At 36.7% G+C, this 18,717-nt stretch overlaps 1 protein-coding gene across 1 annotated transcript; it reads right to left on the reverse strand.

Moving 5' to 3' along the window:
* Window positions 1-8,180: 8,180 nt before the first annotated feature.
* Window positions 8,181-9,866, reverse strand: LOC107485577 (uncharacterized). The gene has a single exon (XM_016106119.1). It carries the CDS (start codon window positions 9,864-9,866, stop codon window positions 8,181-8,183), a length of 1,686 nt encoding a protein of 561 aa, XP_015961605.1.
* Window positions 9,867-18,717: the final 8,851 nt, after the last annotated feature.

An 18,717-nucleotide genomic window follows, 5' to 3' on the forward strand; every position in this document is an offset into this window, starting at 1 on the left:
TTTTGCGGCAGTTACTAGCAACCGCTAGTATAACCGCCGCAAATCAGCGGTTTTGCGTCAAACACTTTAGTGGCGGTTTAAAATCGCCGCAATTTTCTTGATCGTATTTAATAAAATTTATTTGCGGCGGTTTTTGAAACCGACGTTATTTGCTGCTTCGTTTTTTATGTTATTTATTCGGGACGGGTTAAAATTGCCGCTATTCCAAGTTTTTTTTCTTATTTTGATTAATTTTACAAACCTGGCCCTTTTTAAATTAAACTAATTTTAATTTAAAGAATCTTAACGTTACTTAATTTCTTTTATTTTTTATGTTTTTATATATTTTTTCGTCTTTTTTATTTAAAGAATATTATACTATTTTTTCCTATAAAATTCTGCACTATGAAAAAAAAACTCATTAATATTTAACTGCGAAGCAAATTAACATATCTATTTTAATAATGTCAATAAAGTATTCAATAGTCATTCAAAAAGGTAAGGTACTTGGCTAATAATTAATGCCCCATATTTAACATAAACAAAACATATCCTGAAAATCAAAGTATCACATAAATCCTAATTTCTATTTTTCTTCATGTCTGTCCAAAGAATTCATCCGTGCAGCGATGTCTGGAGGCAGCTCCCCACATTGCTATTGGACCAAATAACTCAGCACACTCTCTATTGCCTGCCTCTTTATTTTCTCTGCTGCTAATTCATCTTCCATTGCCTGCCTCTTCGTTTTCTCTGCTGCTAATTCATCCTCCATTGCTTTCCTCTTCAATTTTTCGGTCGTCACCTCTGCTTGTAGTTCACACAGCATCCTATGGGCCTCTTCTACTTGAGCTCTATCCACCGATGGCTGCGAATTCGGACGGAAGAGTTGACTTGGTATCGGCCTGTGTCCCATCCCACGCACTCTACCCGGGTGCTCTTTACCCAGAGTTTGGGCAAGAGAATTATTTTCTGACAATATTCTTGTAGATTCATCCAGTTGCTCAATCTCAGATATTTTTTTCTGCAGGCATAAATAAAATTACACAATCACACTAGGCTAATAGCATACTGAAGACATTTTAATTGCTAAACCCAACATGTTACAACAAATATGACTAAGTGTACTTACACCAATCCTCTGAGCTTCTTCATGTATATAGCTGCCATCAGATCTTTTGTGCTTTAGGATCCATACTTTTTCCCTACGAACTGTCCTCCCTTGTATTTGTGACTGTGACAATACAATTTATCCCATGAATTTCACTTTTTTTAATTTTTGCAATACTTCTAACATTGTTTTACTCTATGAATAAATCAACGCTAAATGCCACTTATACTTTATTACAAGTTTATATTACCTATTCTTCCTTAGCCCTAGCCAAACTTTTAGATCTGCCAGTGTACGTGTAAAATTGCTTCTTTCGATTCAGCGCGTTTTGCTTGCACTTCGCCTATTAAAAATCAATAGTAAGCTTGAATTCAATGAAGTAGTAAATATAGCTATGTATAGTATACATACATCCTATGTTGCAAGAGACTAAAAATAATGGGGCATTAAGTATAGTAGTGAAGAATTTGAATAAACTGTACGTAATATAAATTTAAGTATTGCTTTGACAAAAAGAATATTTTTATGGATGCAGTCCCTATTTACATATAAGAAGTTAAGAATATTATTGTATTTCTAATATGCAAATGCAACCCATAACTCATACCACAACTAACGAAAAAAACATTTAGCAGGCCCTGTGAGATAGTCCAATAACAATCATATAGCATAAATTATAGTAATAGGGGTACTCAAATTAAATTAAATGTCTTATATGGTAACCTACAAAAAATAAGGTTCCAATAAGGAAGAATGGTGTACACCATTCTCAGCATCATGCATGTATATATTATCATTTTAGTCAAACATTCCTATTGGTCTGTGACCTATGCTGGGAATTAATATATTAAAGTGATTTAATCATGTATATTAATCAACAGGGTTCAAATTCAGCTCAATCGGAATAAAAACTATTTATATATACCAAATCATATAAAGTAAACAAACGGATTACATTTTTTGATTTCAATGGAATTCATTTTTTAAAAAAGTATATGTATTAAATGAATGGGGGTACCTTTGTTGCAGGATTATTATGATAATCAATGAACCACTTCCAATGCTCTCTAGGAATTCCCTCCGGACGCTGATCAAGATTCTGCTCAAGTGTCATTGTTGGTTTGTAATGCGAGTCAAACAACCTCCCCCTTGTGTCCTTCTAGAACTTTCCCATTTGTTGTAAAAGTATTTTCTTGATTCTACCACTGCTATCCTGGAAGTGGAACATCTCCTGCGATGACAATGTCTAGCTGTAAGTAATTACAAGTTAAAGGTATGATATGATTAAAAAATTTTCCGAACGTCATTACCTTTATACAATCATCATAAACCATGTCTTTGCCCCGTACCTTTGCCTAACTCTTTTCATAGATAGAAAATTTGCTGTAATCAGAACCCAACGCTCCTAGAATGCCACCCAATAGGCCAGCTTCATCTCTGACTGCCTGTAGTTTCTCATTGAACCTCAGGATGATCTTGCTACCATCAAGAGACCGCTCCATAGCCTCCCTCACACTCATTTTAGCTTGCTTGATTATTCCTTCAGAATCTATCAATAAAGAAGAAAAAATGTAATTTATGTGCTCAAAGCTCCACATGTAAGGAGCATAACAATATCATTAGCTGATCAATTAAAAAGTTTTATTGTTCAACACTTGTTATCAATGAGATCAACATCCCAAAACTCAGTAGTCTTTCGTCGTTTGCGCTTTGTAGCATCAGAAGTAGCAAACATCCTGTCAATGTGTTCCGTCACTTGTGAACCGTTAGTGGCCTGTGGCTCAGGTCTTGGTTCGCTCCTAGGTGGATGAAAGGGTTGCAGAAGAGCCGCTGCGAAAACACCACCATTACTGGGGGGCGGAGGGATGAAACAATCATCATCATCGGATGGTGAAGACACAGGAGGTGCAGCTGGAGGCTGCTGACGTGGTGGCTCCACTCTTGTGCCTTTCTTGAAGCGAGCTTTCCTGGGTATCTTACAATCCTAGTAAAATCACATGTATCATGCCAAAAAAGATTAATTCCTCATGGAAGAATAGAGTAATTAACCAACAAATAGCATTACTCACATTTTAATTACGTAACAAGATATTAAAAACCAATCTATATATGTACATATCTTAATTATATAAACAGAATCTCTTTTTTCAAATGATCCAACTACATGTAAATTAGAAGAATCAAATTGAATTTCATAGGGGAAGCTATTAATGGACGAGGACACTAATAAAGCCATAGGATATTCTCTTGGAAAAATGAAACCTAGTATACAGAGCATAAATAAATTAATAATTTTCCTAATTCTCTATTTGCATGAGCCACATCTACTGCATTATATTATTAATTACTATTTTTAATATTCCTATTTATTACGGGTGTATTAAATTCCAAATATTTTTAATTAAGGTACTATGATTAAAATTAACTTCCATCATTAATAATCATAACAAAATTAATTAAGAAACTATGATTAAAGTTATATATTATATGCGAATGTTAATACGCACATAGAATTCGAGTTAATGCTAAGATGATAAAAGATTAAAAAAAAGAATTATTACATGCAATTAGAAAGGTTCATCATCTCAATTAATTGGTACTTGTGGCCAGCGGATGTCAAGTAATGTGGTTTCTTCATAATAGCATTGATCCATAGTGCACCCATTCAACTTAAAATGCTCAGGTCACAAATAGATAACTGACCCAATATGAGGAACATAACTATGAGCATGAAAGAGGTGGAACTTGTTACCTCAACGAGCACGACAACCGTTTGGAAGAGGATTTGACTGACGACCGTGAGTGAGCCAAGGGCGCACCAATACCGAATACGCTGCTCAGAACCAACCACGGGAAAAGTGAAAATAAGGATTTAGCTATGGGAGGATTGTAAATGTACGCGCAACTAGGGCTGGTGAGAGGAAGTTTTGGTATTTATTTATTTACTTTAACCGCTTCAAGGTTTTACGGTGGTGTGGGCCTTGAGATAGTATAAACCCACTACTAATTCAGCCTGTTTAGTATAAACCCACTACTAATTCAGCCTGTTTTCATAATTATTAAAAATTACTAGAAGAAATCTCAAATAATACTACTACTAATTGACGATTTTCATAATTGTAAAAAAAAATAATAGATCAATCTTTAATTTTGTTCACTAATCTAAATACATAAAACAATAAGACTACAGTGCTATATATTCTACCAATATATTACAAATTAAAGACCAAAAGAGTGAGTACATAGGAATATAATTTGCCTTAATGTGTTTTATGCTTTTTTAAAGCTTCTAAACACATTTGGAGATATCCTGGGATGAGACCCCTTAACTTGCGTAAGGAGTTTTATTTAATTGAATATTGGAAGTGAATTAAAGAATGAAAAATCCACGCTTTGTATTTGATGTGAAGACAATTTTCACATATTGTCTTTGAATAGCTGGCTCATATAGGCAAAAAAGAATTTAACCATCGAAAAAGTAATAAAAAGGTGAAAAAAATGGAATAGGTTAGTTAAATATCTTTGTATAAATCTCTTTAAATATATTTTTAAAGAATATGATCACGAAAGTCTGTATCATAATCTAAACTATATGTTCACATCCTTGCTAAAAAGAAATAGGATGGAATCTTCAAGATAGTGGTAGAATGTCCACCTTAGAAGCTTTTGAAGAATTATCGAAGAAAATGACTTGATTTTATTTAAAAATCAGCAGGTTCTTATATATATATTATGCATTTAACTATGCTTGAAATGAATCCAAATTGAATTCTGTGCAAAAACACAAAAACGAATAGAAATAACAACCAAAACATAACGGGGATTCAACCAAACAAATATTGAGTAACAGTATTTGACAAAAACACCATCACAAGAAAACAGGGTAGAGATGGATCAAATCATCTGGTTCTCGTCTAGTGTTTTATTGAGGTCATAATCTCTCATGGTAGCATTGTGACCAGTTCAAACAACCTCATCAGAACTGGTGCTGGGCACGACTTCTTCTTCCAGTGAGTCTTGAACTATCTCCCCTAAATCTTCTGTTTCCTCTTGAAGCTTCTCTTGAGATAATCCTGAAAGTTACATCGTAACAAAACTCTTTGAATAAGATTACTAAATTTTATAGAGAACATGGTCTGCCTGCCATATTATACAAGGCTTGTTGGACTTACGTTCCCAGAGTTTCGTGAGTCCTCTTTCTATGAAATAGAATTCCTCTCGGGCCGCAAAATCCAGTTTAACCAAGAGATTGTTCTCGCATCGGGTCTAAATCAGAACAAAGTGATCATCAGAACAATTGGACATTCCAAGAAACTAGGAAGACATTACATAGGGTAATCTGTACATGTTCATGGGGAGGGGATTACGTGAATCAATTCAGCAAGATTCAGCCCAAAGTTTTCTCTTTTAACCTGATAATATTTATTACGGTATGCTTTCTTAAGAATACAATAAAGGAGATAAGAAAAAAAGATTTTGCTTGAAATATAGATGCTTTATACAAGAGTTCATTCATAACAATCATAGCACACAGCAGGAAATGATGATCCGCATCTGTCATATTTTTTATATGATTCACCATTTTCACAAAGCACAAGCCTAACTCAGCAAGGATTTCACAAGCACAAAGCACTATTGGGAAAACACTAGTCATATAGAAAATAGTACACAACTTGACATCTAGATTCCTTGCTATTGATAAACCAAGCATGATATGATGCCTAACGACAACGATCTAACTGAGCAATAATTAAGCAAACACATGATTACTTTCATATAACTATCACATATAAATTTAATATAAGTAGTACCATCTGGACAAATCATATAATTCATGTGTAAGCTGATTTTATACCTTGACCTCCTCCAGTATTTTATGGGAATGTCTAGCATCTATAGTTGTTAAGAATTCAAAGCCAAATTTCTTCCGGTACTTCGCTCTGAATTGACAGAGATCCTACAACGTTTAGAGTCATATAAATCAACTGAGTGTTGGCTTTGTCTTACGGTTATAGGATACGAAACACACTAAAATAGTTGTCGCCGTTAGACGAGGTAAAAGAACCCTTGAGCGGTTAACCAAATTGACCACGTATCAATATTAGTTCAGTAGGCGCCCTACTAATAGCAGTACCTATGTGCCTGTGTGCGGAGAATGCATCCAACCATGCTCTAATAGGCGAATTGTTGAACCATAAAAGGGTGAGCAAGAGAACTCTAAGTATACAAGTCAAGCATATTAAATCTCAAGGTACAGACTTTATTTAAAAAGTGCAAAATTAAACAAGATCAAAGTCAAACCATACATCGGAACACTAGTCATTATCCTAGTTGCTTATGAATAAAATTGCAAGAGTATAATAAGGGGAAAGGTACTACACATAGGGTACTAGTGTGCATGTTATATATTGCTAGCCAAATATATCTATAAATCAGCAACCTCTTCTCCAGTTTCGATTGCGTCAGGAGTGGGTTCTTCTAAGTCGCCATCCCTTGTCAATGAGATACCTTCAACATCACGCTTAGACAAATCAGTTAGACTTTGTTGGAGGAAAAGTTTGACCTCACAGTCTTCATTGTATTCACCCATGTCAAACAAATCTCTCGGCTTCACATGGACTACTACACTCCAGTCCTTATCGACTTCATCGTCCACATAGTATACAAGGCGAGCCTCGGAAGTAAGAATGTACGGCTCGTCATCTTCACGATCACCAGTGTGAATCGGATTACTAAAGTTGACACAGGTGTGTCCCAAAATGTCTTGCTTTATGCCTCTACCAGACATGGTGTCTGCCCAGATGCATCTAAACAAAGCCACAGAAAATTGTCCACTATAATTCAGCTCAATGATATCTACCAATCTTCCATAATAGGAGATGCCACCAACAGCCATGTTACTGTCACGAGCGCTTGCATGAGTTTTAGTATCAGAAGTGACACAAACCCCGCTATTCTGGGTTCTCATTCCTTCCTCTCTTGGTAGGGTTCTAAACCTGAATCCATTGACGTTGTACGCCTTAAAGTGCTTTGCCTGAATATTGGGTCCACATGCGAGCCACTGCAGTTCTCTCGAGTGCATCGTACTTCCCAGTGGTATCTACCAATGAAATATACATGTTCAGAGTTGAGTAGCGGGAGGCAAGATATCAACGAAACAATAAATGGAAGAGACATACAGAAGATTCATCTCATTCTTGAACCACTCGCGAATTCTCTATGGACAACCCTGTCAATGTAGGCATCGTTTCTTTTGCCAATACTTTGTAGCTATCTTTTTCTGCTAGCCCTAAAATCCCTGAGCATACCATGTGGATTTATTGTTAAAGTTATAAACAAATATTGCCTTTGGGTACAATATGAGCCTAAGTTTAATAACTGAACTTACTCTAAGAAATTCTCCACAGCTATGCAATTGACCAATACGTGACGATGTACTTGAAGTCTCTCGGTTGGTGAAAGATTCAAACATGCTGCAGCCCCTACCGCTTTGCCATTCAGTGGGAACATGCTTGTCGCGTTATTAATCGTATCTTCGCTTGGTCGATCATCAACACGCAATGGTCGATTGATCCTGCTCTCAACATTATCCAGATATCTCGAACAAAAAGTGAAAATCTCATCGGATAAGTAGCCCTCGACAATTGATCCTTCTGGTGCTGTCCTATTACGCACGTATTGCTTAAGACGACCTAGGTACCTTTACGAGCGACATATGTGTTAGGTTGTTAGCTTTCAAAATAACTCAAATGTAAAATTAGTCCTGTAGGTACCTTTCAATTGGATACATCCACCTATAATGCACCGGGCCTCCTAGGTGTACCTCTTCGACCAGATGCGCGGTTAGGTGTACCATGATTGTGAAGAAAGACGGTGGAAAAATTATCTCCATTTGACAAAGAGTGAGGATCACATGTTCCTGTAGGAGAGGAAGTTGTTGAGGGTCTATAGATTTATTGCATAGTCGTTGAAAGAAAGTTGACAAATCAGCCAGGACGACTACCACTGGGGCTTCCAATACATTCCTTATAGCTATTGGGAGAAGATGTTCCAGGAGAATGTGGTTGTCATGACTTTTCAAGCCGGATAGTTTTCACTGCTGTAGGTCAACACAGCAAGATATGTTGCTCGAATGACCATCTGAAAAGACCACGATCTTTAAATTCCTAAGAAAGACGTCCTTCTGTGAATTCGACATGGAGAATATTACAGTGGGATACTTTCCATCTTCCCGGGGCCAAAGTTCACGCCTACTTCCTATCAGCTGGAGGTCTTTTCGAGCTTTGAGGTTGTTTTTGGATTTACCACTGTCGTTCAGTATCGTGTAGATAATGTTGTCGCACACATTTTTCTCTATGTGAATCACGTCCAGGTTGTGACGCAATAAATTATACTCCCAATATGGGAGTTCAAAGAATATACTCCTTTTTTTACAAGGAGACTCATCTTGTAATGCAGCCTGTTGTCCGCGTGCTCTTTTACCAGCTTCTGTTTGCACCTTGCCAAGCTTGACATGCACATTATCTAACTGTCTCAAAATATCTCCACCCGACAATGTTACAAGCGGACCTCTGACCTCTACCTTCCCATCAAATCTAACCCGGTCCTGCCGAAATCTGTGGCCTTGATTCAGAAAGCGCCGATTACCCATGAAACACCATTTCTGACTGAAAGTGAGTCGCTTGGACTCAGCATCCAGGTTGCACGTAGGACATGCTCTCCCACCGTACGTATTCCACCCAGATAAGTTGCCTAACCCTGGAAAATCGTTTATTGTCCACATCAACGCAGCATGCATCTTGAATGTTTTTTTCTCGCTAGCGTCGTACGTATCAACACCACCCCACAACTGCTTCAACTCATCTATCAAGGGTTGTAGGTAGATATCTATGTCATTACCAGGCATCTTGGGACCGGGGTTAATCATAGACAGCAAGAAAGAGCTGGGTTTCATACAACTCCATGGGGGCAGGTTGTAGGGGATGAGAATCACGGGCCAAATCGAGTACCTTGAGCTGAGATTTCCGAAGGGACTAAAGCCATCGCTAGCTAAGGCTAAACGAACGCTGCGTGGATCGCCACTAAAGTGAGTATATCTTCTATCAAATGCCTTCCATGCCTCTCCGTCCCTTTGGTGCCTCAAAAAACCATCCGAGTTAGGACCTTTCTTGTGCCACAACATGTCAACAGATGTCTTACTGGACATGAACATCCGCTGCAATCGTGGAACAAGGGGAAAGTAACGAAAAACCTTCGCCGCCTGCGGCTTCCCATTCTTCTTAACAACCACATTGATCCAGACAATGGAATTCCTCCTAGTCTTTTGCTTCCATCTCGAGGTCCCACATCTCTTGCACCTAGACAGTTCTTGATCGCTGCCCTGATATAGCATACAGTCATTCAGACATGCATCTATCTTCTTGTACGCAATTCCGAGCTTTCGTATGATCCTCTTGGCATCGTGCAGTGAAGCCGAAATCTTTGCATGCTTAAAGGCATCACACAGTAGCTCTAATATCATTTCGAAGGTCTTGTCGCTCACGCCGCACATGCACTTTATATGGTATAGCCTCACCAAGAAAGCCAGCTTTGAGAATTTTGTGCATCCCGAATACAATTCTTGCTCTCCATCCTCAAGCAGCTCCTCAAAATGACGAGCCGCGTGACTAGGTTTGCTGTACAAATATGGCAACTCTTCGGCATCCCCCTCAAAATCTTTGTTGCTCGAGTCATCTTCATTGGCAACAAAACCTGGAAAGTTGAATGCCTCATGAACCATGTCGCGCATTGGATCTCGGTAAACGCTACCAGGGTCAGCTTCTTGTGTCTCAGTAGAACTCTCTCCTACGCGTCTCTACCCGTCATCTAACCAAAAAGTATACTTAGCAGGAGATAGTTTTAACAGCAGATGATCGTAAGCATCCTCTCTAGTTTGGAATAGCCGGAACCCACACAAAGAACATGGACAATGTATAATCCCATCGGATGATGCATTCGCAAATGCGAAGTCCAAAAATTTGTTCAAGCCGGCCTTGTATTCGACACTACCTCGTGGCTTTGAGATCCAACTCTTATCTATATCTACTTTTATAATTTCATATAAAATAATGAATAAAACTTTAATAAGGAAGTAGAAATAGAAAATATTAAAAAAAATTCGGGCAAACTGTCCAACGGGATATATTAAATTTATCACAATTATGTAGCGGGAGAGTAATATTCCATATTAATTCAATAACTTATCTCAAAGAGATAATGGGAGAATAAATCGGAAATGAAACAGAGATAAAGGTACTTGTATTTGGGATAATAGATATAATATAAAAGGTATTAGGGAGGTTGCTTACTCATTGTCTAATTCTGCACTTTTAAAAAATTACTGGAAGAAAAAATTTTTGGTTCCAAAGCCAAAAAATGAAATGGAAAAAAAGAGCTTCCTTTAAAAAATAAAAAAGGAGAGGAACAGAAGTTAGAGTGTAAAAATATAAAACACAAAAATATAAATAACAAATCACATAGCACAAAAAAACAGCAAAGCCTCTGAATCTATTCAAGTCGTGAGTGGAATAAATCGAAAAATGTTTTTGTGAGCATCTTTTCCAACACCTCCAGCCCTTGTTTCCTGTCTTCCAAATTGCCTTTTCATTTTGCGGTATCCTTATTTATTAGATTTTCAGTGATACACCCTGGCTAATCAAACTTTTCTATTACAGAATATTAACTAATATATAGTTAATTAAGTTCACAGCATATTTTGGTTTATCATGGATCTCTCATGAACTCAACTAATAGGACTTGATTATAACTAACTAAATCTAAATATAAACCACTAAGCTAGCTGTATGTTACGGAATCATCCGAAGAAAATCAGTTATGACAACCTAAAATTATGTGCTTTTTATGTTGTTTCCTATAGTCTAAGGGTGAAAAGAAGAAATTAAAATGCTCTCTTTACATTGCTTATAAGATTTGTTCACATCAGTTGGTGTCGGTTGGTGTACATGTTTGATGCATGTGCTTGTATGCAAACATTACAAATCATGTAACAAACAATGAAATTACTATTTATCCTCGTCAAAAAGATAAAATCTCATTCAGAATCCACAGATAATCATGAAGAACAATCAAGAGGAGGGTCGAAAGACTGAATAAGAGAATTTTTAAGCTTAATTTGGTTCTCAGAAATTTATATATATCATTTATGGTCATTTATATATATACTAACTGTACATGTCATTGAGATAAATCAAGGTTCCTGATATTAGAACTGTAACGATTTCATCATACAAATCAATAATCATAGTAAAAATATATAAGGAAATGGCTAATGCATGTGGGAAGTGAGATCTCCAAAGATGTTGTAGCCACTATATGTTACATAAAGAAAGCCATCTTCATCCTTCTCTTCATATATGGTAGACATAATTGCTCCTGTAGGAGGAAGTACATTGTCCACTAAAATGAAGATTGCTTTTTCAGTACTTAACTATTGATATTATTACAAAAAGAGTATAACTAATACTCCACCTTAAATTTATCATTTATCAGCTGAATAAAGAAAATCAATGACCATGATAACTGGCTAAGAACTAAGATGTAAATACAAAATTCAAAATGCAGTTCAACAAGAATTAATTCAGGTCCTATCACAATATAAAGAAGCATATTAGGTGAAGAAAAAACTAAGCTAGTTACAAGTCTAATCGGCAGCTTTATTATATCATCGTTCATATATTAATATCAACCAAAGTTGATGTAAAATATTTCATATGTAAGTAGCATACCGCTGAACTATCCTCAACTAAACCATTGAAAAATCGGCAACACTTGGTCATAAAAAGTGAACACAATTTGATTAGTATACCCCAAAACAGCTCTATTAGTAATATTATATACACCTTGCTCTGTTATGTTTAGACCAACCAGACAAAAATTTCTCACTTTCAACTTAATATAAGGCTACATAAATAGCTCCACTAGTCATATTATATTACCAAATCAAAGATTAATACTAAAGCGAACAAAATAGTACAAATCGAAGTAATCATGAACCAATTTGAAATATAATAAGTGCTAGAACCCCAACACAATCTTAGGTAACAAACTCGGTCAATGAAGTAACAGAAAAGAGAAACTCAGCAAGGTCTTGAACAGAGCACTGATTTTTGTGCTAAGGTCTTAAAAAGAGCAAGAGGAAACAAAAATATGATTAACAAAACACAAAAGCTAAACTTAATAACTAAGAATTCTAAAACAAAAAATATGGGGGTTATAACATTACTTCTTAGTATGAAAATATTTATACAAAGTTAGGGGATAGCATGAAGTATTTAAGGGATAAAGGGCAAGGGGATAAAGAAAATATTTTTAACTAGGCCAATGTTGCAACTTAGTCCTTTTAGCATTTTTCTTTACTCTTAACATTGACTTCATTTGGTAGTTTAGGCCTTTCGATTGTGAATAGTAGCAGGAGCTGTGTTATTTGTAGATATATGAGTAATTGGTAAGTGTATTGGGATGAGAAATAAGTAGTAATGAGATAATAGGAACTGAGAAACAAGAGTAATAATCTAAAGAGTGTACTATGCTATAGATTATAGAATACTTAATTCTTTGCAAAGATAACATTACTACACATATCAACTTTGGAACTCAAACTTTACATATGCAGCTGATGCTCATCCAGCCATTCCAGTCTCAACGTTCATGCAATCTAACCTCGCCAGTATTAGCCACCACCACCATGAGACCAACCCTTACATCTCAACTTTGTACTGGTTTGTTATTCATCAGCAATCCAAGTTCTTATCACATCTCTTATGAGTGTATTGAAAAAACTGAGAGCTTCGGATAGATATAGTATTCAAATTCAAACAAGTCTTTTGTTTCATTGATATTTGATAATAGGATTCATTATTTTGGACTATAATTCTAGATATAATTGATACGAATTATCTGCTTCTAGTTTGAGGGCTCATCAAATTCATTAACTTACACACTTCAAATTTTGAATGGTAGGTTCTGCTACATGAAAAAAGGAGTTGTCACTCCCAATTTATTTCTATGGCTTCTCGTTTCGGGCAACATTATTGAAAAACTCCGCCATAGACCTTTGATTTACCCTTTCAGATACCAGTTAAATTTAGTGAAAAAATACAGGAAAAAATTCATATGTGAGACAGAGCTAACATATGAAGAACAAGCTAGAACCTTACTTAAAAAAAGGAGATTTGTACATACCTTTGTTGTAACCCACGAATTTGGTCGACGATGGAACCACTTGCAACGGCGGCAAGGATGCACGCGAGAAGAGAACGGCGGCAAGGATGCACGCAGGAAGATGTGTTTCGTGCCTCTTCCCCTTATGGTTCGCGCGATGAAGACTCTAAACTACGGATCTGATTCTGGAAAGGGTCGACGACAGGAGGGAGAAGGATGGATCGATAGCGACGAGTCTCCACGGTCACAGATTGGGGAATGGTAAAGCAGGGAAGAGATTCACGCGCTCTGCACTCTCCTTTGGCGGGTTGCTCAGATAGTTGATTTTGGGTATTTTGAGGCGAAGTTGGGTTATAATACTGATTGATGTTTTCGAATTAGCGGCGGGCTTGGTGGGTTCGACCCAAAATCAGATCGATTCTGCGTCGGAAGGCTAATTTGGAGATGAATCGCAGCAATCCACCCTTAATTGCTGCGTCTTGCGAAACTGCAGGAAGTTCGGCGCTGGCATCCGCCGCGTCTGTTGTAGTGTAATGGCAATAGTGAATAATTATGAGCAAAAGTTCTTATATATACCTCCTACATTTTTTTTAAATAAGAGAGCTCAACATAAAGTTGATGTGAACAAATAAATAACATCATGAAAAAAAATCAACAATCTAATATCAGTCATAATTACTTAGTACTTAACAACACAATAAGTTATTTTATTGTCATCTCTATCATGTCATCAACAACAAAAGAGATTCTTACACCTTCATTCTTTAAAATTAAGAAGCAACATGTTAATAATTTCTTCTACACTTTTTTTTGTATTCTGATAGATCATTTTATTCCTTTTCATTCAAATGTTCTAAACTACCGCAAGAAACATATAAACCACTTCTTGCTAATTGTTGCATCTGTCCAGCTTTAAAAATGCTCTTTTAAAGTACCGAAAACAGACCATAGACTACCAAATTCAGATAACTATGTACATCACATCTACTAATTAAATTTACAGCCAAGAAACAAATAATAAACATATTCAACATCCTTATTACATATTACACACACACTAAGCTATCTTCCGGATTAATAATCTCAAGTCGACACGATTTTTCCTTTGTATTCATCCTTCCTATCAAAATAAACCAGATAAACAACTCCACTCTTAGAGAGACTAGGCATTTTCAAATAGTTTTAGTGAAATTATAACTTGTATACGTCTTCCGGAAGTATTTCTGCCTGCAACACCTGCATAAATAAGTTAGTAAAAAATACACATTGTCTATCAACTTCTACACAACTCTATCCTCTTTGTCAAAAACTAGTTTAACCGATCTTAAATTATCATGTAATTGATTCACAAGTTCCAACTACCATTGAAATAACTCTCACCTCCATTAGAAGTTGCAAATCCACTCTAACCCATTGTAGAACCCAAAATCCCTATGACAGATCCTTTTTGGGTTGAAGCTGAGAAGAGTCTTGAAAACCTTACCTTTAGAGGATCACAATTTAGCCAGACATCCTCACAGAATTGAGTTCTTCTACCATCACCAATCTCCATAGACCCCTCTAGTAGGTAAAGCCTAGGTAGATAGTAGCTCATTAGGATTGAGGTTGTTACAACTTAAAAGAGTATACCATCTTTTTCGACAATTGACACTCCTCCTTTGAAAACCTCCACCACCACTTAAATAAAAGTATTGTGTTACGAACCATCGTATCTTCGACTCCTAATCCACCTAACTTCTATGGAGTTTGAACCACTTTCCATCTAACCAAAGCCATACCATGCCTACCATCCTCCTTGCTCCACAAGAATTTTTTTTATAAAATGAAATCAATTTTCAACAACAGCCTTAGGCATATTATATAAGCTTAAATAATATATTGGTAAGCTATTCAATACTACTTTGATGAGCACCAATTTCTCCGCTTTGTTGAGCACCTTAGATTTTTATAAACTAAACTTCTCCTCTACTTTATCTATTATTAGCTTCCAAGTTTTGATCGACCTCGGATTAGCTCCTAAAGAAATTCCATGGTATCTGACCAAAAGAGTAGCTTCCTTGTACCCCAGCAAGCTGCACATTTTTTTACCCACTATTATTCACAATTGATTGGGATCAGACTGGATTTGTCAAAGTTGATACTTAACCCTGACATCACCTCAAAACAGTGCAAAAGTCTCTTATAGTTCTTAATAGTCTCCTCCTCTGACAAACAAAACAACATAGTGTCATCTACAAACTAAAGATGTGATAATTCTATATTGTCTCTCCCAACTAATAGAGGTGATATCTGTCTGTTTCTAACTGCCTCTCCGACCATTCTATGTAGGACATCAACAACAAGTACAAACAAGAATGGAGATAGTGGATCACCTTGTCTCAAACATCTTTCCATCTTAAATGGCTTCATTGGTGAACCATTTATCAACACTAACATAGAAGTTGTTCCGATACAATCCATAAGTCATTCCCTCCATCTTCGCCCAAACTCCATCTTTTGCAATACAGTGTCCACAAAACTCTACTTGACTTTATCATATGCCTTTTGAAAATCTAACTTGATTATTGCTACTTCCTTTCTTCTCATTTTGAGCCAATGAATAGTCTCATGCGTAATAAGTGCTACATCATGTATTTTTCGACCCTTGACAAATGCACTCTGAGTCTCTCCAACCAATCCTGGTATAACTGATCTTATCCTCCTAACCAACACCTTCGAAATCACTTTATACAAATATCCAATCATACTAATCGGTCGAATGTCTTTGATCTCCTTATCCCCAACAAACTTGGGAGCCAGCATAACCCATGTGACATTGGAATCTGTCAATAACCCGGATGTTCAAAAAATCACCGTCGCAGCTGCCGTGAACTCAGTCCCAATCTCATTCCAACATTTCTTAATAAAATTCATGTTGTATCCATCACTTCCTGGTATCTTAGATGATTCACAATCTCACACTATCCCTATAATCTCTTCTACCGATGGCATCACCTCTAAAGCCATAGAATCCTCCTCAACTATCCTCTCCACTAGTCCATCCCCAAAGCCCACTATAGGAGACTCCTCCTGATGATACAATTCCTTATAAAACTCTCTGATAGCAGTCTTCATTCTAGCTTGATTTCTTACCAATCTTCCATTAACTACCAATGCATCAAACATGTTATTCCTCCTTTTTGTTGAAGCTATGATATGAAAGTATCATGTATTTTTGTCCATGTCCTTCACATGCCGAGATCACATCTGTTTCCAATATAACTCTTTTCTCGCATACCATTTCTTGCAACAAGTCACTAACGCCTTTCTTCTTTCCTCCAATGTTCCATCATATACTCCACTGCTTACCATGTCGTCTATCTTCTTGATCTTTTTCTCAAAATTCATGATTTTCTTATCCATGTCACAAAAATTGTCCTTGTGCCATCTTCCCAGAGGAACTATCAATGCCTTCAATTTAGCTGTGAACTTTATCTCCCTTAATTCCCTTCATTCCTCTGTAACCATTCATAGAAAACCTTCATGTGTAAACCATGAGTCTAGGTACGGACAATCTCGGTCCACATCTCAATTTTGTATCTTCCACCATCATTGAACAGTGATTTTACAAATTTCTTGATCCTCCTCTTAAGCGAGTCTCTGAAAATTCCTCAACCTATGCCAAATTAACCATCAACTGCATGACCGGCCTCTAAACCATGTAAATTTGCGATCATTAAGCAGCAAGTACACTAAGTGCTTATCCTATATCTAATTCTTGAATTCTTCAACAGATACAAATAAGCTGTCAGTACCTTTTCTTTCCTCTATGTCGACAATCTCATTAAAAAAGTCCTCTATAAAGCAACAAGGGACATGGCATAACCCAGTAGTATAACTCAATTCTTCCCATACAACAAGTTTTTCATCTCTAGTATGAGCACCATAAATCAAGAAAAAGGCATAGTTGAAATTATCATTTAACAATATCCCTTCAACATATAGTCATCTCTCCCTTTTATAATAATTACTCATTTTAAATAGTATTTCATCCCATATTAACAACAACCCACTCGATATACCATCTGACTCAACATATTTCTACCCCCAAAGTCGTGCTATATCAAAATTTGTTACTACATGCGTTTTAATCTCAATCAAACCTAGCATATCCAGTATGTATTTTTTCTTCAACCCCTTTACTATTCTCAACTTACCACCCCTTAACCCCCCAACATTCTATGAACTAAAGATTATTTTAAAAGATTATTATACACCTTTTTTTATTCTTAGTTCTGCATGGTCTTGTTTTTGTCTTTTGTTTTCTCACTCTTCTTTTTTGAGCAATTTTTTCATTTTGAGCTTGGAGGATAGTCATAATATTATTTTCTTTATTGCACAACCATGCACCAGACTCCATTGCTAATTCATAGGTCCTTTTGCTTTCCATCATTTGCTCCTCCACTTTTGAATTCTGATCGTCACCTGTTCCATCGTTATTTTGATCACCTTCTTCCCCCATTACATTCTCTCCTATTCCATCCCTACCCTGCACCAAAACCCCCTGTCTACTTTCAACCCACTACATTCATACATAGCACCAATTATATGATCAACTTTCTTATTAGACCTACTCCTATTTTCAGTTTCACTTTCCACCTTATTCTCACCATTAGTACCGTAATTCCCATCATCATTCCCATATTTTTCATCATCAGTTGCTTTCCTGTTTCCACCATATTTTCCAACGGCAATTTCATCATCGCTATAGCCTCCATTAGTCAAATCATCACCATCCTCATCTCCATTAACTCCTCTAGTCCTTTCGTCCTCCATCACCAACATAGTCGTCACGTCGTCGGCATCTCCAAGCTCCTCTGCATTGCCTCTTCCATAATTCCCATTATCCTCAACCTCAGCCTCATGCTTCATGGACCACCGCTACTCCTCCACTGTTTTGGCCCCCTCCCAATGATACGTATGATCAGGGTAACTCTCCAGCATGTTAGTGCACACATCCCGCCTGCTTTTCACTTGACCCAGCCCAACCAAGCCCCTTGTCCTAACGCCACTTAAAATTGTGGCATATGAGAATTTTGAGCCCAATTGCATAACTAAGTTCTTATCTTTATTTTTTGTGTATGTGGCCCAAGATGAAGACAAGCCAGCTTTTTTTTTTGTTTCCCTTATGGCCCTCCTCTTTCAGCCCACAATGCCTGTTCCCAAAATTTCAAGAAACGGTATGTTCAGAATCTCCTTTATTACTCAAATGTCACTCCCACCAAATCAACACTTCCTTTAATATCATCAATATTTGATTGATATGTTACTAATTTCATGTGATTAATTTTTGAATTGTCATGAATCCACCCGTTCAAATTTTTTTTGAAATTACCAACTTGTCTTTGTCTTCTTCATCCTTCTGAGTCACC

This window comes from Arachis duranensis, chromosome 4, assembly GCF_000817695.3.
Source record: "Arachis duranensis cultivar V14167 chromosome 4, aradu.V14167.gnm2.J7QH, whole genome shotgun sequence".
Lineage (NCBI taxonomy): Eukaryota > Viridiplantae > Streptophyta > Magnoliopsida > Fabales > Fabaceae > Arachis > Arachis duranensis.